The 22448-nt window shown below is 51.0% G+C and overlaps 9 protein-coding genes across 9 annotated transcripts; 6 read left to right on the top strand and 3 right to left on the bottom strand.

The window, feature by feature from the left end:
- Positions 1-170: 170 nt before the first annotated feature.
- Positions 171-2366, top strand: N7468_004809 (fungal specific transcription factor domain-containing protein; the record flags this gene model as incomplete). Its single annotated transcript, XM_058474106.1, has 5 exons — positions 171-591; positions 626-1111; positions 1161-1593; positions 1655-1946; positions 2004-2366. Coding segments are annotated over 5 exons (1995 nt in total), but the record flags the coding sequence as incomplete, so codon positions are not given.
- Positions 2367-2717: 351 nt separating this feature from the next.
- On the bottom strand, positions 2718-4448 carry dbp5 (ATP-dependent RNA helicase DBP5; the record flags this gene model as incomplete). The annotated part of the gene is made up of 6 exons (XM_058474105.1): positions 2718-2993; positions 3043-3243; positions 3305-3542; positions 3593-4090; positions 4166-4322; positions 4394-4448. The coding sequence occupies 6 exons, from the start codon at positions 4446-4448 to the stop codon at positions 2718-2720; spliced, it is 1425 nt and encodes a 474-aa protein (XP_058333108.1).
- A 1002-nt stretch (positions 4449-5450) lies between these two features.
- N7468_004807 (putative actin polymerization protein Bzz1) lies at positions 5451-7952 on the top strand (the record flags this gene model as incomplete). Its single annotated transcript, XM_058474104.1, has 6 exons — positions 5451-5495; positions 5556-5582; positions 5663-6190; positions 6242-6322; positions 6378-7503; positions 7558-7952. 6 exons carry the CDS (start codon positions 5451-5453, stop codon positions 7950-7952), a joined length of 2202 nt encoding a protein of 733 aa, XP_058333107.1.
- A 482-nt stretch (positions 7953-8434) lies between these two features.
- N7468_004806 (uncharacterized protein) lies at positions 8435-9693 on the bottom strand (the record flags this gene model as incomplete). The annotated part of the gene is made up of 3 exons (XM_058474103.1): positions 8435-9168; positions 9208-9429; positions 9618-9693. 3 exons carry the CDS (start codon positions 9691-9693, stop codon positions 8435-8437), a joined length of 1032 nt encoding a protein of 343 aa, XP_058333106.1.
- Positions 9694-10585: 892 nt separating this feature from the next.
- On the bottom strand, positions 10586-10825 carry N7468_004805 (uncharacterized protein; the record flags this gene model as incomplete). The annotated part of the gene is made up of 1 exon (XM_058474102.1): positions 10586-10825. The coding sequence occupies one exon, from the start codon at positions 10823-10825 to the stop codon at positions 10586-10588; it is 240 nt and encodes a 79-aa protein (XP_058333105.1).
- A 2368-nt stretch (positions 10826-13193) lies between these two features.
- Positions 13194-15807, top strand: N7468_004804 (M13 family metallopeptidase; the record flags this gene model as incomplete). Its single annotated transcript, XM_058474101.1, has 7 exons — positions 13194-13210; positions 13262-13494; positions 13554-13719; positions 13787-14066; positions 14122-15220; positions 15273-15673; positions 15730-15807. 7 exons carry the CDS (start codon positions 13194-13196, stop codon positions 15805-15807), a joined length of 2274 nt encoding a protein of 757 aa, XP_058333104.1.
- Positions 15808-17682: 1875 nt separating this feature from the next.
- N7468_004803 (uncharacterized protein) lies at positions 17683-18081 on the top strand (the record flags this gene model as incomplete). The annotated part of the gene is made up of 1 exon (XM_058474100.1): positions 17683-18081. One exon carries the CDS (start codon positions 17683-17685, stop codon positions 18079-18081), a length of 399 nt encoding a protein of 132 aa, XP_058333103.1.
- Positions 18082-18187: 106 nt separating this feature from the next.
- On the top strand, positions 18188-19858 carry N7468_004802 (Guanine-nucleotide dissociation stimulator CDC25; the record flags this gene model as incomplete). Its single annotated transcript, XM_058474099.1, has 1 exon — positions 18188-19858. The coding sequence occupies one exon, from the start codon at positions 18188-18190 to the stop codon at positions 19856-19858; it is 1671 nt and encodes a 556-aa protein (XP_058333102.1).
- Positions 19859-20099: 241 nt separating this feature from the next.
- N7468_004801 (mitotic regulator LTE1) lies at positions 20100-22448 on the top strand (the record flags this gene model as incomplete). Its single annotated transcript, XM_058474098.1, has 1 exon — positions 20100-22448. The coding sequence occupies one exon, from the start codon at positions 20100-20102 to the stop codon at positions 22446-22448; it is 2349 nt and encodes a 782-aa protein (XP_058333101.1).

The raw sequence follows: 22448 nt of genomic DNA, 5'->3' as shown, positions 1-22448 counted from the left end.
AGCGATATTCCGGGAGCACTACATAGCATATTATTCTTCATGAGGTTCGAAGACAGGAAAGACAACCCAGCTCACAACTGACACCTCATTAGTTCACGACGCCGAAACGGCAAGCCCGCTTCATGCGAGCCATGCCGTCGGAATAAGGTGCGATGTGATCATGCGCAGCCTGTGTGCTCGCGGTGCAAAGACCGCGGAGGAGCATTAAGTTGCTTCTATCATCCAGCGCCTTTGACAAGGCCGAAAAGGCACCAATCTCAGACATTCGTGGCGGGTGTTCCATTCGCCCGGCCATCAGAAAGGTGTGTGGCCTGTTCGGGATACGAGACGAGACTATCACGAAAGAAAGCCTACTTAGAATCCCGCATAGGGACCTTCACCGCAACGAGTCGTCTTCTAGCCCGCTTATGCCAATGCTGCCCAACGATAATGTAGCGTCATTGTACACCGCTGCTCGGAAACGATCTCTCCTTCCGGGGTACCTTGGCCCAATGAGCTTTATTTCTCCGTTGACTGACGCCGGGGATCTTGCACCTGGAGGCAAAGGTCTAGAGTCGGGACCCTGCGGGGGATATCTTGCCGTCTTATTGGGTCCAAAAAATCATTGAAATATTTCTCACTCTAGGTAACTTCACTATCATCGAGGGCCTTATCCGCGAATACTATGCCCTGAGTCAGGGTGCAGTGATCCCAGCACCAGTGATTTTAAACAGCCTGGGCCCTCTGAGGAGGATGCTGCAGGACTGTTCAGATAAGAAGCTTGAAGAATCTATCAACCCACTCACCATCAGGGTAATTCATAACACGGCAGAAACATTCGAGATCCCGTCTTCCATCACTGGAAAAGAATTCCACAAACTGTACACCGGACCTGCTATCCGACTGGAGATTATTGGGGTCATTTGTTCCATTGCTGGGCAGGCAGGCAGCGTGGGACTTGCCCGAACTGGGCTAGGAAAGGATGTTTCACCCCCACAATTTGCGCGAGCCATGCTGGCAGCTAGCGACATTGTGATTCACATTTGCAAAATCCTGACGCCAGCCAATGATTTGACTATATGGCTAACTTACCAAAATTTGCTGCTTACTGACTTGGTACATGGGGATTCAAGTCAGTACATTTGCTCCGTGACACGTACGCCTGGCTGATTCGTCCATAGGCCCCACCAGCTGGAGTCGATTGGGCGAGCTATCTACTGATCTCTTTGCACTTGGCTACCATCGCGATGGGAAAGACTCTGGTAACAATGCAGCCGAAGTGCCGGAATTTCTGGTAGAGATCCGGAGGAGACAATTCTCTGCAGCTTATCAGTTCGATAAAAGCCTCGCCACGTTCCTGGGAAGACCCCCACGCATATCAAAACGGTATATCAATAGCTTAATCCCAAAGGATCTGAGTGATGAGGCTCTGGCTACCGGTCATAGAGACCTCTCGCACTTGCAGAAAGACCTGGATGCAGATGGATGGAACATTCATCGTCCGTTCCAACGAGCGACTTGGATCCGAGTCCGTTATATAATATCCACTTTTCGAGAAGAAATATTGGAAGTTTCTATGCAGAATATTACACCTGAAACGAAGAAAGTCCTCAAGTAAGTTATCACCGTGCTCTACGGTGGCCTGAAATTCATTAAGCTGCTAATAATGCCATAGTGATATATCGTTTCGCTCTCATCAAGCTTGGGAAAACCTTCCCGCTCATATCCATGGACGAGAAAAGTCCCTACATCAGGGGGAATTTGTGGCCAATTGGCTGATGACGGTCGTGAGCTATCTCGCATATCTCTACAACGACTTCCTCGTCCAGCGACTCTTGGCCGGGAAATCCAATCCACAAGGCAGTGCAGCGCTTCTTTCTGTTAGCGCAGATATCCTGTCTACTGTATTGAGCATTGGGACGTATCGAGAACAATGCGTGGATTTACGACCGGATTTTACATGGATCGTAAGTCACATGGGCCGAAGAGTATGAAAGCATGGACGGTTTCCAACCAGATCACAGTTACTCCTTTACGGGTTCCCGAGCGCTAGCCTCTTGATGAAAGCTCTTCAACACCACAAACGAACGGGCGAGCAATTTCTCTACGAAGGCTCCAGAGCACAGCTCATCCGCCATTTGAGCGTGTTTATCTCATATCTGGAAACGATTGCCAGCCCTGATAATGCGAATTACCCCCTCTTTCAGCGCACAGGAGAGCTTTTTTCAAAGATGCTTGACGAAGTTTTGGAGCCAGAAGCTTATTTGCAGAGCTCAAATGCAAGTGATGATTCTCTGATGGATATTGATCGAATGATCGCAATGGACGGCCTGGAGCTATTCAATACGATAGATATTAGTCTCGCATCGAATCAGTGGATGTTCTAGTTAGACACTTGAAGGCAGTAAACCCGCACTCAACAATGAAACGCGAGTTCGAAAGCTCATTCCGATTGTCTATAAGACGCGATGGAAGCATTGCATGACCTGGTTTACCAATTTGTTCTATCGTGGGCATGAATTGACGATATTGAACGATCTTGAAGCACATCGCGTACAAGGGATTGGGGCATCCCTGGTGATTGAAGAGATACCGAACCCTGCAAGATGGTACACTGCGAACACGGAAGAAAGTCATGAATTGGTATCTCTTTTATTGTAGCTAACTACTTTGCTAGCCTGCAACGATTTGAAAGAAAGGTCATAAATGGCTCAGTTGACTTGTTGATCATCTCACAATTACTTGGAGAAGTCGGACTGGGCACGCGAATTCTTGATGATCTTCTTGATCATCTCCTCAACCTCATCCCAGTCGGACGTGTCGATACGCTCGATGTTGGTTGCGAAGTGATCCTGGATCTTGTGCAGCATCTGCCACTCCTCGCGGCTAGACACAAAAGTAATGGCCACGCCGATGCGGCCAAAGCGACCAGTACGACCAATACGGTGGAGGTAGGTTTGGTAGTCGGGCTCCTCCTGGGCACGGGAGCCGGCCACGAAAGCAGTAGGGATATCCTAAAGCCCTGTTAGGCATAGAAGCAATAGATCCTGTGATCCAACTTACATAGTTGACAACTAGGGAGACAGTAGACACGTCGATTCCACGGGCGAGAACGTTCGTAGTGATGAGGACCTTGGCTTCACCGCTGCGGAACGAATCAATGACTGCGTCACGCTGAGAGCCCTCGATGGCACCAGTGAGAGATGCAACGGTGTGTCCTTCGGCAGTCATACGCTTTTCGATCTCAACGGCGGAGGCACGGGTCTGAAGCCGATGATCAGTATTAGGTCAATGAGCCATTTTCTTGGAACATGGAACTCTTTACCTTGACGAAGATGATTGAGGACCCCACAGTAAGAAGACCATAGAGATGGACAAGATTGGCGTATTTGACCTCCTCGGTATCGCAGTCCATATAGAGCTGACGGATTCCCTCGACAGTCAACTCATCGTGCTGCAGAGTGATTTCATTCGCATCGGGGGCGAACTTCTCCGCGTAGCGGTGGACATGAGGAGGGAATGTGGCGGAAAACAGGACCACCTGAAGGCCACGGGGCAACATCCTGCATGACGTGTTAGATATATTTCACGTCAGTCCAAAATAGAAACTTACGCTTTAACACGAATGCACTGGTCACCAAGACCTTGCTGTTCTAGCATGTTGTCGGCCTCATCCAAAACCAATACCTTGAGCTGAGTAGGATTGAGAACACGGCGTTTGACCATATCCTGGACAGTACCAGGAGTACCGACGATAACGGAGCATGTCATGGCAGCAGGACGGCTCTGTCGGTCGGCAGGAACAGCAGTACCGATGACCAATCCATCAAGGTATTGGCCCATGGCCTGAATGACACCAACGATTTGGCGAGCCAGCTCGCGGGTTGGAGCCAAGATAAGGGCCTGGGGTGTCTGCTGAGCCTGTGGAGTAGACAGGTCGATACGGCTCAGCACATTGAGGACGAACGCAGCCGTCTTTCCAGTACCAGATTGAGACTGGCCGATCAGGTTCTTGGGGGGGTTGCCCATGAGCAGAGGCAGCGCGCGCTCCTGGACCTTGGAGGGCTTGCGGAAACCCATAGTGGACAGACCCTTGAGAATGCGCTCATCACTAGGAAGGAAATACTGTCAGTCCCGATCCTTGGGTAGACAAACGGGGAATAATATGTGCCAGTTCACCACTTACAGGCCAATGTCTTCGAAAGACTTGACAGAGTACAGAGGGTTGTTCGGGTCGGCTTGGAGGTCGCTCAGCTTGACCTCGACCGTGTAGTCTGGCTCCTGCAGTTCCGAACCGGGGGCACCATCTTTGACCTCCTGGCTAACAGGCTTATCGGCCACGTCTGTTATAGAAAACATTGCGTAAGTTGCCGTGCGCGCATGAGGTTATCAGCACTGGAGGGGATCACGGTACCTTCATCGGGCTTGGTGACCCGGTCGGCCAAAGAACCAGCAGCTTCTGTCGACATTTTTGTTGAATAGACAAAGTCGCTGAAAGAGGAAGATATGAATTGGAGGCGTCAAGCGCAAAAATGGAACGGAGCGTTGGAAAGAAGAGGGGCGATGCGGGGGTATCAAAAAATTGAGTAGGGGGGGCAGCCTCCCTTTATAGCTTTGGGAGAGCTTTCTCAGTAGTGAAGCAAGCCTGGGGGGAAGAATTGAATCAGATTATTGTGGGGAATGCAGTTAATGAGCGGATGAGTGAATGGGACTCACAAGATTCACTAAGTGAAGCGCTTGAGTATCCAAACAGCAGAAATGACGCCGCAACTCGATCGAATGCACTAGTCCCAATATGGAAACAGCGAAATACGCAGTAATACGCTCTCTTACCCGCTGATGACAGTGAATCCTCCCTATGACAGATGATATGCGCGTCTACGGAAAGATTCTCACGTTAAAAACATCGGTAATGTGGCCCTTTCGATACTCTGTGTAGAATATGGTATCCATGCAAAAGCTATCCACCCTGTATTGGGAAAGAGAGAGAGGAAACAATCGAAGCAAAGACCAAGTCACCCCGGTGGATCGTATTCACTTAAGCGTATGTACAAATCCAGCGTAGCATACAAAATGAGTACCACACGGGAATCTCGCGAGCCTCAAGCAATAGCTACCATTGATGAGGTGTAACGCTCCGACTGGATGATAACCTAACTAAAACTTCCTGTTAATATTCTCAGATTTCATTGCGAGGGGAATCTGGAATGCTCTAGGGGCGGTATGGTCTGCCGTAGCGGATTACCAGCTCGTCTTGTAATGTCACAGGCACCAATGGATGCTCCCCGCCTTCTGATCACCGTCCCTGCTGTCTCTAATAGCTTTGCGCCCAATGAAGCGGGAGCCTTGGGCTACGGATAACTCTGAGAGGACTACGATCTGAGCCCTCCACGACAGTCGGTGAACCCGATCACTTCCCACGGTCTTCCCTCCCGTCTCATGCGTGATCTGACACCAATCCAACCACAGCCATGGCGGCACCTGACGTGGCTCCTCAGTTCGGAGCGGAGTTAAAGGTAAAACGGTGGAGCGCACCTTGCATATGGAATACCGTGCTAATCTTCGATGCTGAATAGGACTCCTTCAAACCAGTCAATGCTTGGGTACGTCTTTGGGTCGTTTGCTTCGATAGCAGCGTGTCATAGCCACGTTCGGGCCGGAGCTAATACTCTCACCATCACAGGTATCGAATGGCATATCCTGGCTGGACGAAATCCAACAATTCTACCGTGAGCGGAGCGCTATCGAAAAGGAATATGCGACAAAGCTATCCGCCCTTTGCAAAAAATATCATGACCGGAAAGCAAAGAGGATCGGCTCCTTAAGTGTCGGCGACACCCCAACCATGACCCCTGGATCCCTCGAAAGTGCCTCCCTCACAACCTGGGCCACCCAATTGAACACCGTAGAGGCCCACGCGGCGGAGCGCGACAAGTTTGGGACAGAGCTTGTCACGCAGGTCGCAGAGCCGTTGAAGGTGGCTGCAACACAGTACGAAGATATTCGGAAATGTCATGCGGATTTTCATGCTAAGCTGGAGAAGGAGCGCGATGCGGCTTACGGAGACTTGAAGAAGGCGAAGGGCAAATATGACGGTGCCTGTCAAGAGGTCGAGTCTCGTCGAAAGAAGATCGACTCGTCCTTCGACCATGGCAAAACCAAGGCACAAAGCGCCTTTCAACAACAGGTGTTAGAAATGAACAACTACAAGGTAAAAGATTATGGTGAGCGACGTTCTGATTCCATTGCTGATATTTGACAGAACCTATACCTCATAAGCATCAACGTCACCAACAAACTGAAAGAGAAGTTCTTCCATGAGTATGTCCCGGAGGTTTTAGATGTGAGTTGCCTTGTTAGATCCCTCCCCTCCGGAGCAGTGGCTAATAGATGTTCAGGGATTACAAAATCTCAATGAGACTCGGGTGAAGCGCCTCAACTCACTGTGGATTCTTGCAGCGCAATTAGAGAAGAACTCCCTGACCAACAGCATGGACAACATATCCAATCTCCTCGAGGAAATTCCGCGAAATAATCCGCAAATGGATTCAATGATGTTCTTGCAGCATAATGCGATACAGTCTGCTGAGCCTGCAAACTTGGAGTTCGAACCAAGCCCTATCTGGCACGATGATGGGTCTATAATCGTTGATGAACCTGCCAAGGTCTTCTTGCGCAACGTGCTTAGCAAGAGTAAATCTCAAGTACGTGAGTACCGGGTCGAATCTGACCAAAAGAGACGTGAAGTAGAGACCTTTAAAAAGTCTCGGGAAGATATCCAGCGAGGCGCAGACAATCGTAGCGAGGTCGACGTTGTGCGCGCTATTTTCAATCTGCAGGAGGGTCTGCATGATGTAGATCGCAAATGGCTAACGGCTGAGGTGGAGACATCTACAATCATCGCCGCAGCTGGGGATCTATCCGTTGGAGCTCAAAATCATAATTTCCGACCACAAACATTCAAGATCCCAACGAACTGTGATTACTGTGGCGATCGCATCTGGGGATTATCTGCCAAGGGATTCGACTGTCAAGACTGCGGTTTCACCTGCCATAGCAAATGTCAGATGAAGGTCCCAGCAGAATGTCCAGGCGAACAGTCCAAAGAAGACAAGAAGAAGCTCAAAGCCGCCAGACAAGAGCAAGCTGGAGCTGTCCCTGCTATTGATCTGGACTCGTCAGCTGCTTCGGCTCGTGCACCATCATTGACTCGGCAAAATACCATGAATTCTCTCAGCTCTGGGTATGCCGCCAGCGCGGCCAGGTCGGTATCCAACGTCGCTACGCAGCCCACCACCGAAGATCCAGCAGGCGAGCCTCCAGCTCCAGTCGCAGCGACCAAGCCAGCTGCAGCCAGGCGAACTCCTAGGATCCTTGCTCCACCACCCGCGGCTTATAGTCGAGCTCCCAATGATCCAGCTCCGTCTAAGCCTCGAGGCAAAATGATCTACGCATTTGATGCATCTGGCGCAGATGAAATTAGTGTCCAAGAAGGAGAAGATGTGACAATCACCGATCCAGATGGTAAGTAACCTGCGCAACCACCGTGTGGCAACTTGTATCTAACTGAATTAATAGATGGCTCTGGATGGATCCGTGTTCGCGCCGGGTCCAAAGAGGGACTTGTCCCCGCAGCTTACGTCGAAGCAGCACCAACCCCGTCACCAGTTCCGTCTGCCAGCCCGGGCTTGGCCGATCGGCCCGAGTCTACATATTCGAATTCATCAGCGTCGCTAGCAGGCAGTGTTACGCCTAAGCGCGTTGGACCGGCTGTAGCGCCCCGTCGTGGAGCCAAGAAGCTGCAATACGTCGAGGCGTTGTACGAGTATGAGGCACGGAGTGACATGGAGTGGAGTATGGCCGAGGGGGATAGATTCGTTCTGGTTACTCGAGACGGCGGTGATGGATGGGCAGATGTGGAGCGCGGTGGAGTTACGAAGAGTGTACCCGCAAACTATATCCAAGAGGTATAGAGCGGGGGACTTGACGTCTGTATAGGTCAGTTTTCCATACAATAAGTGAGTAGATTGGATCGGTTGTATGGCGCTATTGCTGCTTTCTTCTTTTCGTGTTGAATACTTGGCGTACCGCGGGGCCTTCTCAGCATGATTTGCATCAGCAAGGAGCGTTTTGAGGCCTGTTTCTGCCTTTATTGCATTTTGACTTAAGCAGTTATGCCATTTACTCTGCCAGTGATTGTTGTTGTCTAGAGGCGAGATAGTGGCCTTAGGCCCGAATATAGACTATTGCATTTCCTCGAGTCGGCCTCGCTACCACTCTCTCTAAGCACGCCAACGTTGGTTCTAGCTCGTCCTTTCAACGTGAAATAAACCCGTTTACTTCGATCAGTCCATCGGATCTCCCAACCGGCTTCCAGTGTATTGTTCCCCAGCATCGCCAAAGCCATCTCGCCTTTCGCTTTTTCATCATCGTGATCAATCATAAGTCGTTGTCATCAGTCATGGCAAAGCCACATGGTTGTCACCGTGCGCGGTGACAAGCTTTTGTCATCGAGCCCCAGCAGGGGGAACCCCATATCTAAATGCTCCAGCCCCGTCTCAGGCGACCACATGTACCTCGACCAGTCCTCCACATGGAACATCTCATCCGTCAACCCCTCCGTGACATCTACATCCATGTCCTCTCTGTAACCAAAGTGGGAAGCATCCAAGCCTAGCAACGGATCCAACGGGAAATCAAATGGATTGCCACCATCCACGGGACTAGTAAGAGGACAAGTCTGCGTCAATCCCGCCTCGGAGACCGAGGAAGTCAGAAGACTATACATTGGATCAAAGAGGCCGTTTCCAAGAGCAGGGTCGAGGACCGTGGCATCAGGCGCCGAGCTCGCGAGCGGCCGACTGGAACCAGCAGTGATAGGAAACCCCGACTCTACCGGCAGGCCGGCGGTCGAATGGGCTCGACTTACGGCAGTGCTACTCTCCACGTCAATCCCCGAGCCGTCGGAGCCGGACCAGTATCCCGCGCCGATAGAGCGTGCGTGGTCTTGGGAAGGGTCATGGGCAGAAGAGACGGACGCGGCGGAAGTCGACCCAGATCTCGAAGGGCGGGGTGAGGAGGAATTGGGGTCTTTCTTGCGCGTGTGGGGGTCTTTCTGTCCGGATGGACGCGGAGCGATGGGGAGGAAGCCGGTCGGGTTGTGGTGGCGAGGATAGAGTCTCGCGTGGGCTGCTTTCTAGAAACCAAAAAACAAGCACATCAGCGAACCTTGTAGTCGTGTGTCGCTTCTTCCTTGAACATCGAAGTTCCTGCCTTGCGGTGTTGGGAGCGGCTGTTGGCATTGTGTTTGCGTTACTTTTGATGGGTTTTTTAGTTCTATTTCGCGCTTCTGGCGCGCGTGCTCCGCTGGCGAGGAGCACGGTGTGGCATTGCAGATACAGCAGGTTGCGAAGGGTCGCCCCTTGCGCTTGATACGAATCAACGGTCGATCTGGGGAGGGATGCGGATGAGTTAGCTGAGGTGCTGGATGAGAGAATGTGCCGGGAATAATATTCAAAACAAAAAAAAGAGTGTGTCACTCGTCTAGAGGAGTCCTTTTCTGGCTTGCGCATGCAAGAAAGAGAGCTTCAAAAGCAGTCTTGGGAGGAAAAAAAGTCTCAAAGTATGTGACTACTCACCATGGTGTTTACAGCTCGTCACACGGTGGCCCCGTATGCAAGCTTCACAAGCCCACTTTTGACCGTCGATAAGCATCCCTTGTAATAATGAGAAAAGACAACTTCGGTCGGCGAGGGCCTGCCTTTATACCTAGAGCCGACCCCATCGATCGACTTTCAGGCCCGTGTTTCTTCCAATTCCGTGATTTTTACGTAGGACTGAGGGCCACATTAGTGGGAGCTATGACATCCTATGGCGCTAAAGTTTTCCTTCCGAAATTGCTTGATTATTTTTTAATTGTTCAATTCCGAGTTTGTCTAAAAAGTCGCTTTATACGGCCTAGTGCGAGCGTTTCTGTGTGTCGCCAGAAGCCATACAGCGATGGTTATTTGCGTTCTCAGCCACAGGATCGCCCACAGGTGGGACTCCTGCGTTTCGGAGGGTTCCGTGCTTTGGGAAATCGTTCTTGCTCAGGAGCTTGGGCCAGAGAATCGAAGATCGAATTTTAGTATCTCGGCCAGAAGTGGTTACCCCGTGAAAAGACCATATGCGGTACTTTTGTGCGGTACTTCCAGCTTGAGTGGGTCTTGCAGAGTACCGAGTAGTCTACAGTTCTTACTTCCTAGAAACAATCTGATGCGCTCTATTCATGCTACGGTTCTTGAGGGAAAAGAGGATTGGACCTAGGCAGCCCCTGTATTCAGGGTCGGAATTCGATTGAGTAATTCGAATTAGGGCTTCCACTGTTGGTGCGGGATATCAGTGAGGGATTTTTTTTTTTTTGGCGCCTCGGCTACCAGGTAGATTTTCTCATCCAATGCACCATTTCAGCGACCAGAGCGGAAATTGCAACAGCACCTGTCCCAGAAGGATTAGTTTACCACTGGCGGAACCCCTCCTCATGTGAGAGTTGTACTAATGCTCCGCCCCTCTCTACAATCCAACTGCCAGATCGGTGCTAGATCTCGTCCAGAAACCCCTCATACTCTCATCCCAGCACTTCGGCACCCTTCATACTGATGTTTCCAAAGCAGAAAACAGAGCAGCCTGATCCTCTTCCTTCCATGGTTCCCCAGGGCCAATTTTGAGCCCCTGGACCGTGCACAGCTAACATGATATCACTTGCAGAAGGGTTCAGGCAGAAGCAATCCGCCCGCATCAGCAAGATCGGCTTGGTAGAGCTTGGCTGCAGCTGGAGGTGGCTGTGCAGCCCTGGAGCTGTGGTCATCGCTTAGTTGGTGGCGTCGGCAATGATCCATTTCCTGATAAGCGCCCTAAGCTTGAACGGCTTGGCTTAGCACTTTGGTGGATCGTCACAGATCAAGCTTGCACCACGTCTGGGGTTCGCTGTCTCATAGCATAGTTTCACCCACAGGATGTCCCAAAGTAGCAGATTTCCAGGCGGACGTGGTGGTGTTCTTTTCAGGAACACAGGGAACCTCGGATGAAGAAAATGGGCCTCCCAGACATTCCCTCTTTTCCCAGAATGATCACTAGAAAAAAAAAGGAAAGAAAGAAATAAAAAAAAAACTCGGTTGCAAATAAAAATTGCCAGGGAAAAATCTAAGCTCCAAAGCGATCCAATCATCAAGCGACCAACAGTTGACAGACCATGATTTACATGATCCCCACTCGTGGCTTCAGTATGCGTTATTTTGTACACCTGAGGCATTTTTCTTTTCCAATTGTCCTGTCGTCCGAACCGTGGCCAACACACTCACCGTATTCTCGAGGCCACAGGATCGTGATCGTGTTACATCCTTGCCCGTCCATCACTTTCTCCTCTAAGAAAGCATCGGTTAGTTCGTGTACAACGAGGAGAGGCCCATTCTGATACGGGAAATATTTCCAGGTTCCCACCAAAACCTCACCTATCCCATCCTGTTTGTGCGGGTTTCCGCTGCACAGCTGTCAGATCAGCCATAGACCTCATAGATTGTTCTCTGGCCCCAAATGCATCCCTCCTTCCTTTTCTGAACCCCGACCAGTGGGCATTGTTGGCCACTGCGATGATCTCTTAGCGATGCGCTGGCTGTGCAGGGGTTCGCAGACACAGCCCGCTCCTCCATTTCGGCTCTCTCATAGTCGCGCGAGATTCCGATGATAGAAATCAGCATGATCTCTCATTGAGATTCATTTGACGGCCAGTCTAGTTCCTGCGAAATTCAGTGCTTAAAAATCAAAGCATAGTACTAGCTAGCACTTTGGCATCATGTCTGGCCAAGCTTCTGCGTCGAATTGTGCCACTCTTGACTTCATTCAAAAATCGCACTCTGTCAATTGATTGAGATCTTTCTGAAATGGTGGAAGGTCATCCATTTATATTCCAGGGACAGACAATCACAGGTATCACCAGCTTCCCTTATCGCCTGACACTGCGACTTGCAGCATTCTTGTTCGCTGAGATATATTGCTCAATACTGTAGCATGATGACCTTGCTTGATACAGCTTGCGGGATTCTTACTGCTGACGCGTCAATGATTGGCTATATTTATCAACTCTTTCCCAGCTAATTGAGTATATGACTAGGTAGGATAGTAGGTAGCATGCAGGAGCGCTACTGGTTCATTCTTCTTTCTCTCTCAGGGGTGTCGGATCTGCTCCCATAGCTACGGTAGGGTTCTATACATGCCCTAAACAGTCTATGGTCTACCTGGCAGAATATATAAGTAAAGAGATGTAGCCAACGTTATGAAGGGATCCACTTGTGAGGTGTGGCGCTTCACAGAGAAATTTTCATTCGTGAATTTCAACCACGTCACCGGTACTCTGGACAACAAGGAATAGCCAAGGTGGCTATTCGTCGAGCAATGATGAGGAAATCTTCCAAGCAGTATGTGGAGATAAAACAGAGTCTCCACCGTTTACCTTCACATATGACTGGTCAGAATCGGCTTGGGGGCAAAAGAAGCTTCGAAGCTTAACTTACACAAGGCGTCTTTCTGGCTACCGCCTCCAAGACTGATGTTCAAGCTAAATTTAGACATAGCTTGGGCTAGAACAAGAAATGAGATGATCGGAACCAAGACAGATAAAGCTTTCTTGTTCTTAATCTTTCAGTGGAGAAATTGTAAATGGTGTACCGGTACTGTATATGATTGTTGGTGAGAAGTATGCATGTCGACTCGGTACACTTATGAGGTATAGCCCATACTAGTGTATCAAATGTTATCGATTCCCTCGCGCCTCCTAGCGAGCCTTTCTTGCGGATCTAGTAAACATAAAAGTGAAGAGGCTCCGAACTTTTGCCCATTGCGACGCAATATATGTAGGCCTCCGTCTCACGTGACTGGAAAGTGAGCAGTAAGGCAAATAATTCTGGGCGAGTGGGTTACAAGGCCTTTGGGAGGCCCCATCAAGCCATGAAAATCTCACATGTAATTTTAGCACTTGTCCAAAATAGCTCAACAATGGACAAAATGCAAATGACCCGGGCGTGCGTGCTCAAGTGGAGTTCGGGAGCTCGGGAGATCGCTGATCGCTGAGTCACTCTTACCGCGTGACGCCATTACCCCAACCTCCCCATGAGGAGTTAACCCCTCACAAGCCCCCAGCTCGAGCACAAGATTCATTTTCATTCTGCTTTCGAGTCGAGATGCCGGGGACTAACAGGTAAGAAGGATCTGGTCTTAACGGGATTGGGAAGTAACTTACAACATTCAGTGAGATGAACAAACACGGGCCCATCTACTTGGGATCGCATGAGCTGGACGACAAGCATGCGTCTCACATAGACGGGATCGATTATGATCCAGAGGAGACGAATTTTGTTTCCAGTGAACCGAGATATCATCGATGCCGACGGAGGAACCCCTGGCGGAAGCTAGCGAGGACAGTAATGACCATTGGCTGGATCGGCATGAGCATTTACATCGGTCTGAAGCATTTCTACGTTGGTATGCTCCAGGGATATTCTTTACTAACCCGCATCTCGAGTCTAACACAACTTGACCAGATGAACAAAAGATGCCCTCAAGTCTTCCCCTACAGCCTCAAGCGGCACCGGCCATCTGCCAAACGCCCCAATGCATTCACGCAGCCTCGGAGATCCTCTACAATCTGGCCCCAAACCGCGCCAAGATAGATCCCTGCACAAACTTCGATGAATATGTCTGTGGTGGGTGGAGAGAACAACATGACATGAGGCCCGATCAGGGCTCCATCTTTGCCGGAACTTACATGGAGGAGACTGCGCAAACTCGCCTTCGACACATCCTGGAACGCTCTGAACCCCCCCGATGCAGCCGACAAGGGCAACTTCAAGAAGCTCAAAGATGCTTATAACGCTTGCCTGGACACAGCTACTCTCGAACAACGCGGGGCCGAGCCGTTGCTTCACACATTGGGCGAATTGCAGAAGGTCTACCCTACTGGCAAGGGAGCTTCTGGTTCTGGAGATCATTTGACTGAGGCCATTACTTTCCTCATGAGAACCGGGACGGACGCCCTGATATCTCCAGGTATTACGGTAAGCCAATCTGATTTACCTGACAAGACAAGCCCATGTTAATATTCCTATCTAGCCCGATGACCGAGACCCTGATAATGTTGTCATCTCCGTGACGCCGCCTCGAGAAATTGGACTCTCTGCCCGGGAATACTATAATAACACGGAGACGGTGGCTAAGTATACTGCCGTTCTCAAGGATATCTTCACGCGTTTCAAGGTCGATAACTCTGACCAAGTAGCAGAGGATGTCGTCGCCTTCGAGAAAAAGCTGGCAGATGTCACACCTGATACTGCTACCCAAGAGGATGTCACCAAATCATACAATCCGCTCAGCATCAAGGCAACAGAGAACCTTGTCCCTCAAATTGCCCTGTCAAAAATTGTTCGAGAACTAGCCCCCAAAGACTACAAGAAAGACATCGTCATTGTGGGCTCGCCATCTTACCTAAAAGCCTTGGCCGGAATTCTCGATGACACCCAGAGAAACACAGTGTCACTCTTCTTACAGTGGAAACTCATTCAAAAACATGCTGATGCCATTGAAGACGATCGAGTGACGCCGCTCACTCGTTTCAACAATGTGCTTGCTGGAAAGGACCCAGCTGCAAAGGCAGAGAGGTGGCGCACCTGTATCAAATCTCTCGATGAGAGCTTGGGCTGGAGTCTCAGTCGGTTCTATGTGCTGGATTCATTCCCAGAGGAGTCCAAGAAACTCGGGGACCAAGTTGTCTCAGACATCAAGGAGCGCTTCGTTTTCACTTTGGATCAGACCGAGTGGATGTCTCCCGATGTTCGGAAGCTGGGCATCAAGAAGGTGGAGAACATCGTCCAGAAAGTCGGGTTCCCAACCAAGAGCCCCAACGTGCTGGATCCAAAGGACGTGGAGAAGTATTACCAGGGCCTTGAGGTGTCCAACAGTACTTACTACGAGAATCTCCTCGCTGTTGCCCAATTTTCGCTCGAATTCGACTGGGCCAAGCTAGGCAAGCCAACCGACCGCAATGAGTGGGACATGACCGCGCCCACTGTGAACGCCTACTACAACCCACCAGGGAACGAGATCGTCTTTCCAGCCGGCATCATGCAACCTCCGGTATTCTATGGACCGAATGCCCCTCTATACCTGGCGTATGGTGCATTTGGCGCCGTTAGTGGCCACGAACTTTCCCACGGTACGTAAATCCACTCCCAAAAAGTGAGTTATCAAAATTGACATGAAGGCAGCCTTTGATTCTACCGGTCGGCATTATGACCAAAACGGTAATTACACAGACTGGTGGGACTCGAAGACCGTGGACTCTTTCGAAGAGCGGGCTCAATGCTTTGTCGATCAATATTCCAACTTCACGGTCGACGGCCCCGGAGGCAAGGTTCTGCATGTAAATGGACGCCTCACGCTGGGTGAAAACATTGCTGACGCTGGTGGCTTGACTGCCTCGTACCACGCGTGGAAAAAGCGCGATGAGGCATCCCCCGACAAACATCTGCCTGGATTAAGCGAATTTACCAAGGAGCAGCTATTCTTCATCGCATACGGCAGCTGGTGGTGTGGCAAGGATACCAAAGAGGCTGCAGAGAAGTCCATATATAACGACCCTCATGCGCCCAAGTCCGCTCGGATTATTGTAAGTTCCAAGCACGCTTGATGTTCGTCGCTGGTCTGAGCTAACGTATGTGACAGAATACCGCGGCCAACTCTCGGGAGTTCAAGGAGGCCTTCCAATGTCCGGACAAGACGCCGGTCTGTAAACTCTGGTGAATCTAGTCCCTGCTAAGTGGGGGGAGCTGCACCGTACCCTTGGTTTAGGTTATCGCAATAGTTCTTGCTAGATGTGCCTGATTGCCCTTCCATGACTTGATTGTCGTGCTGGTATTTCGGAACGTGCCACGCTCATGGATTCCAGGGCTGCTATTCCCTCTGAGACACGGTGATGTCTCTCCTTGCGCGGCTTATAGCAAGTACAAGGCTTTGAGGATCAATGTTTTATTTGGGTTTCCTATTGAAGCACTTTGCATTGCCGCATGTGCGGTTTGGGGATTGTATTCATAACATTTGAATGATTAAACTTTTTGGCCTTCGACGATTCTTGGAATCCAGATTATATACGTACCGCAAATGATCAGATCGCAGCGAGTCGAATCAGACTCTTATCTAAAGTTCAGCCATCCATTCGTCTCATCTTTAGCGTAATCGATCATGTGATAACTGCCCCGTAGCTGGTCTTGCCAAGACGAGGGGCAAGAGTTCATCATCACCACCGTGATGACTACTAGTGGCCGTGAGGGAATCCTCCAACAGCCGTGGGGGTTAGTGCAATTTGGAATACTCGACATAGTCCTCAGCACGCAGCATATACTAAAGAGCGGAGAACGGAATACCACCACGAGCAAATTCCTCACCCTGACGACCCAATGATACAATCTGTATCCTTGTCCCGACGAATCGGAACTTAGAGAAACCCCATTTCCGGAAAATGCTATGAGACCGCATGAAGAACTGTGCAAGATGTAGGGTGAATGGTCCACACCCACTTCCCGGCTCCGCGAGCGGGTGAGACACGGAAAATTCCACTGTAGACTCATCTCAAGCTGGAAGGCTTGGCCTGTCCTATACAGAGGTTGATGAGAGAAGCACCAGACTCCGATCCCTTCTGCGAATCAGGGAAGGGCGGAATAATGAGGCGGGATCGCCATGCATTCGACGGGGTCAGATGAGATGGACTGGTCGGGCGTAACATGGACGATCCCGCTCCTCATGCGCGATCAACATGGGAATCTCCCAAAATTGCGGACAGGCTTGGCAAGCATTGAATCTCATGATGTGCTTCCTTTCGAGGGATGATTCCTTGGCTTTATGGAGGCTTGTGGCTGAGAGATAGAGATCGGGGTTTAACGCCATGGGACAAGCCTTCCCCCCTGCGGGATTCCCTGCGGTATTGCATTTTTGCATAAGACAAGCAGCGATCTAAGAGCTCTCCAGTTCTGCTAGGCCGCGCCAAAAGTCCCAAGTGGGGGGGTATGGGATAACGGTGGTCTTTATCAACCAACCAGAGGGCCGTAGCTGGTGGCCCCAAAGGGAGTTCGCTTCACGGGGACGAATAAGAGCCCATGCCTTATGGCGACTGCATGACCTATCACCTCCGCGGGCTGTTCATGACGTGAGGAACAGGGCTTTTGCAGCTTTGAAGTATCCAGATCGATGAGAAGGTTTTTTCCGGGAAGTTGCTGGCAGAGTCCCAAGGAACGTACCCATCATATCAGACCACCAGCCCGCATCGAGGCAGGCTTCCCGGAGAAAAGGGGGCAAAGGCACCAGGATCCGCTGTGTCGGAACGGTTCCTTCCCAAGAAAACCCGCGAGCCTGAACGGCTGCTCCACTTTGACAAAATAACAACTTCCCCTTGTGCTACTTCTACTTCTACTTCGGTCCCATTCTCGCGAACAAATGGCAGCCAGGTCCTAATGAGGTCTAGGCTTTTATGGAGACTGTGAGGTCACTACGAAGACGAATCAGATAAGAAATAAATAAAGGAGCACCGGTTAGAAGAGGCGCTTTTCTCGCGTCGCGACGACGCGGTTCATTGCAGAGCTTGAATCCCCTCCCCCCGGGGAAAGAAAGCTCTCGCAACCCGCAATGGAACCACCTTCCTCGTTCGACCGTCCGATGCACGCAAAACAATCGTCGGAGCCTCACGTTCGGATCAATGAATTGCCCGCCCTCAATCGCGCGCGTGGTGGGCCGCCCCAGGCCACCTCCAATTTGCGGAGGGCCAACACGGTGTCACAGAGCGGCAATCTCCTTAAGAAGAACCTGGAGCGGAAGGCTACTCGCGAACGAACCGCACCTGCGACAGGGCCACTGGGATTACGGGTCAAAAATAGCCAGGACCTGCTGCGGAAAGCCGCCCCATTGGGACGGTCCCAGACGCATCGTGGCCCACTCCAGGCGCGTCCGCCCGGACGGAAAGTAGGTCATTTTACGGTAGGAAGCGTCGGCCAGAATGGCAAGATCTTTCTCAGGTACGATCGATAAAGCTACACCTTGTGGACGCGATTCTGCGTCGGACACTGCAGCCCGCTGACAATACAACCCATTCATGACTAGGCCGATTACGAATCCGCCCCAGAAAGACCCCTCAATGGCGCCATTCGCCTCCATCGATCAAGTGGCAAGCGAGAATCTTCAGCCGCAAAGGCGCGCTATTGTCCACGATGACCCATTGCGATGGTCGAGCTCCCAGCTCTCCGAGCTACGCCCCCGAGAAGCCGAAGACGTCGAGTCTGTTATGACTGATAACCAGCCAGAATCGATCCCTTCCTCTCACCCTCGCAGACGTGCCAACTCGATTTCTACCATCTCGGAGCAGCGATCGGTCGGTGGAGGCAACCGTGGAGAACTCCGTATCGTGATCGATCGATCAGAGGACCAGCCCGGATCCGCAGGTGGGAAATCGCCTGACACAGCGCTGGAAGTCCCTATTCCTCATTACCGACTTGGATCGCCACGGTTCAACCAGGAGGGTAGTGCAACCCTGCAGAGTTCCGTCTACACGCGGAATTCCACGTCCGATAATTTTCGAAACTCGACCTTGCTAGGTGGTATGGTCGACCCTATGCCCGCCCGAATCCATGGCCCGTATAGCAGAGATTCAACTTCCCGTAATCGATCCTCCTTCGCCGTCTCGATGTTTTCTGGCGCGGCGGCAGCTATAGATCTGAGCCGAGCTTCTCCATTGCCAAGAAACTCCATTGTATACGAGCTGAAGGAGCCGGTGGAACCTTCCATATATGAGAATTTGGTCTCTGAAATGGATGATGAGGCCGTCGTACGCTACATCCCTGGCACCAAAGACATCAGCGCCGCGACACCTGCTCGTATTGTGGCTCAGGTCTCATCAGAGTCGTTTATGGACTACGAATTAGTCTCGGATTTCTTTCTCACGTTTCGCTCATATCTTTCCACCGATCATTTGTTGGCTTTGCTTCTTGCTCGTCTACAGTGGGCTATCAACCGACCGCAAGATGATGGACGTATCATTCGGATCCGCACTTTCGCTGCTCTAAGACACTGGATCTTGAATTATTTTGTGGATGACTTCGTGACGAGCTATGAACTTCGCCAAACATTTTGCGAGACCATCAACGCCTTGTATCAAGAGGTCAAGTCGCGCCAAAATGGCTGCATGAGTGATTTGAAGATTTTGATCGACCTGAAGCGGTGTTGGAATGGCAAGTGCTCAGTTTACTGGGGCAGTTCCGACTTCTCGCAGGCCTACAACGATCCTGACAGCCATATAATTCCGGGGGATACCGAGGTCGATATCCTTTCTAGCGCAGAGATTCCTCACCAAACTGTTCCACTTTCTGCATCTGCATCGGCCTTCCCCGCAGATACCAGTTCCAAAGAAAACCTCCCTTCCACCCATCATGAGCGAAACGACTCAGCGGGGACCGGGCAGAGCATTCCTGTTTCCTCCAAAAGTGAGCAAAGTATTATGGCTCTCTCCTGTTCACTTCCTCCGAGGTCTCCAAGACGTCAGTCTGGCTCTTACAAGGGCAAGGCTCCGCGACCGATTTTTTTTGGCCTCTCAAAGTCCGTGTCGCCGCATGAGCGGCCTCCAACTTCTCCAATAATCTCGCGGCATCCATTTCCAGGCCATAGTCATAAGAGAAGTGGCAGCTTCTCTGATTCAGTGCGAGATGACCGTCTTCCCATGTCCGCGACGGACCATGGCTCTACGGACCATGTGGTTCAGGAAGCATTGGACCCTGTCCGTTTAATCCGGGGTGTTCTTTACCCCCCCTGCTGAGTCTTACATGGCCATGATGGCACCAGAATCTCCACCTCTGATTCAGTCTGCATCTGCCACAGGGCCTGACCGCCGGAGTATACCGGAAAATGGGTTCAAACCCCCACACTCTGGGGTAAAGACGATCATTGGGTCGATCAGACGGGCATTTCATACCCGTAATGGAGGGCACAGCGTTTCCGCCCGAATTGCACATGCCTCCGAAGCCTTGAGCATGTCATCCCGAGGCAGGACCTCAGCAATGCCCAACAATGTTGCTTTGGGCTCTGAATTCTTCCGAGAGAGAAAAATGGCTTCTGTTCCTAGGCGCCAGGCCCGAATCGACGTTCTTTGTGATCAGGCCTTGCAACAATATCGGCAGGTGTTGAACAATAAAGAGCCCACCAAGGAAAACCAATTACAGCCTAGTGGGTCCGCAGTGCAGATCTCCTCGGAGGATGCAACCCAAAATGCCAAAGAGTCGAAGATCAAAAGTGGGATCACTGCGGGTAGTGGCTCGATTGTCATTGTGGATGATACCGGGAATGAGTCGCCTACCATGACGGGGGCTGTTCAATCTCCGGAGTCGCTTGCTCCGAATCGGTTTTTTTCCGGCCAAGGGGCCGTGCCATCTATCTACAGTGCGCAGAGGGACGGTGAGCAGGTTGTTCCTGTTTATTACAATGATGAGGAAAATAGCCAAAGTCTCGCTTTGGCTGCTTACCAACACCACCGGCTATATCCTTCGAGCTCGATACGTTCGTCTTTTTCTAATGAACGTCAATTGGTACCTCGCAAAAAGCCATCGCTTTCGCTTCGTCTGCGCAAATATGCTTCTTTCCAGAGCGGAATATCAAGACATCATCGGTCATCAACTGGGAGCGATGCCGGCAAGTCTTACATGAGCTCAAATGTTGGCAATGACATTACGGACCATTATCAAGACCTTGGACCATCTCTTCGTCGACGTCCAGGTGGCAATCTACGCCAAGTACAGCATGTCGATGAATTGGAACCGGATCCCTATAGTCGTCGTTCTTATGATGACTCTTTGGCAGAGACCACGACAACCACCACTGATGTTGCTTCTCGCCCTCCGACACGTTTAATTCCACCTAACCCTTACCCGGAGGGGAATATAGACCGCGGCCAGAAGATTCAGAGGCGCTCTTTCGAGTCAGCCATAGCTCGATTTGCAAGGATTCCCGATGAAGACGACGGTGGAATTGAGTGTACTTTGTTGAAGTTAGAGGGCAAATGGCCTGGTTCGCCGCCTCCACAGCAGGAGCAATTCCTTATCGGCTCTGGTGATGGGGACGGCCAAGGAAATCCTCGCTGGGATGCTGTATCTCAGAGACGCCAAACAGATAAATCTGGCTACTCCTATTCTACAGAAGCATACTCTACAGCCCGAGGACGGCTTATGCCTCACCGACCTTATTCGGATTCTGTCACTGAGTCCGAGGAGTCTTACAATTCAATCCCTCTGCTCGAGCGAGGATTGGCGGACGAGTCAATGAAGCGTCCGGCTTCTGACCGTGGCGTGATTGGGGCCCCTCTAAGTCTTATATCCAGTCGAGATACGTCGGAATTTGCCTCATCCCACCCCTCAATCCAAGTCATCGACGAGACTGAAAGCCTTCGGCGCATCCGCCCAGGATCAACAGTCCCCCAGTCGAGTCACTTGGACGCCGGAGAAAGGACTCCTAGACACCTGTCAGCGCCCATCTCGGATGTTTCGGTCAATATGGTACGCTCTAGCGATGGCCACTTATCTGTCGATTCTCGGAGCTTGTCATCGTCGACTGTTGATATTCCGCCACATCCATTGGCACACCCTCCTTCTCCACCCATGACCATTCAACATCCAAATTCTTTCACCGCGCGAATGTCACCCCTGGACAAGGTTCTCGTTCCACCCCAAACTCTCACACCAGACGCTTCACCGAGATGTCAAGGGGGCCAGAATGAGCCTCCAAGAAACGTCGCACAGTTCTCCACCGATGTCCTCCAGAACTCAGAGAAGGGCCACATGGAAAGAGATTTTGCCAACGAGAACGGACCTGAGCATGTCCCCTTCGTTCTCGCATGTGAATCTCAAGTGCTTGCCCAGCAATTGACCTTGATAGAGATGGCAGCCCTGAGCGAGGTTGATTGGCGCGATCTGGTCGAAATGAAATGGAGCAATGCTTCTCAGACGATCCGAAGTTGGGTGCAATTCCTGTATGTCGAGGATCGCAAAGGCATTGATCTAGTTGTCGGTCGCTTCAATCTCATGGTGAAATGGGTCTGTTCCGAGATTGTCCTTACCAGCGATCTTCACGAACGGGCACGCACCCTCATCAAATTCATTCATACTGCCGTCCATGCTCGGCGCATCAGCAACTATGCCACTATGCTCCAGATCGCCATTGCTTTGTCCTCTTCGGACTGTACTCGCCTGCACCGCACGTGGGAATTAGTACCTGCGGAAGACAAGCGGCTATTTAAAGACATGGAGTGCTTGATTCAACCTGTTCGCAACTTCCATGATCTTCGCGTCGAGATGGAAACAGCCAATCTTCAAGAAGGCTGCATTCCCTTTATTGGTAGGACTCGCCACCCTCTCTAA

The sequence above is a fragment of the Penicillium chermesinum genome, assembly GCF_028974085.1.
Source record: "Penicillium chermesinum strain IBT 19713 chromosome Unknown utg000003l:1.0-5111272.0:1.0-5115320.0, whole genome shotgun sequence".
Classification (NCBI taxonomy): Eukaryota; Fungi; Ascomycota; class Eurotiomycetes; order Eurotiales; family Aspergillaceae; genus Penicillium; species Penicillium chermesinum.
The sequence above is the reverse complement of the archived record's forward strand: the minus strand, read 5'-3'. Positions and strand labels throughout refer to the sequence as shown.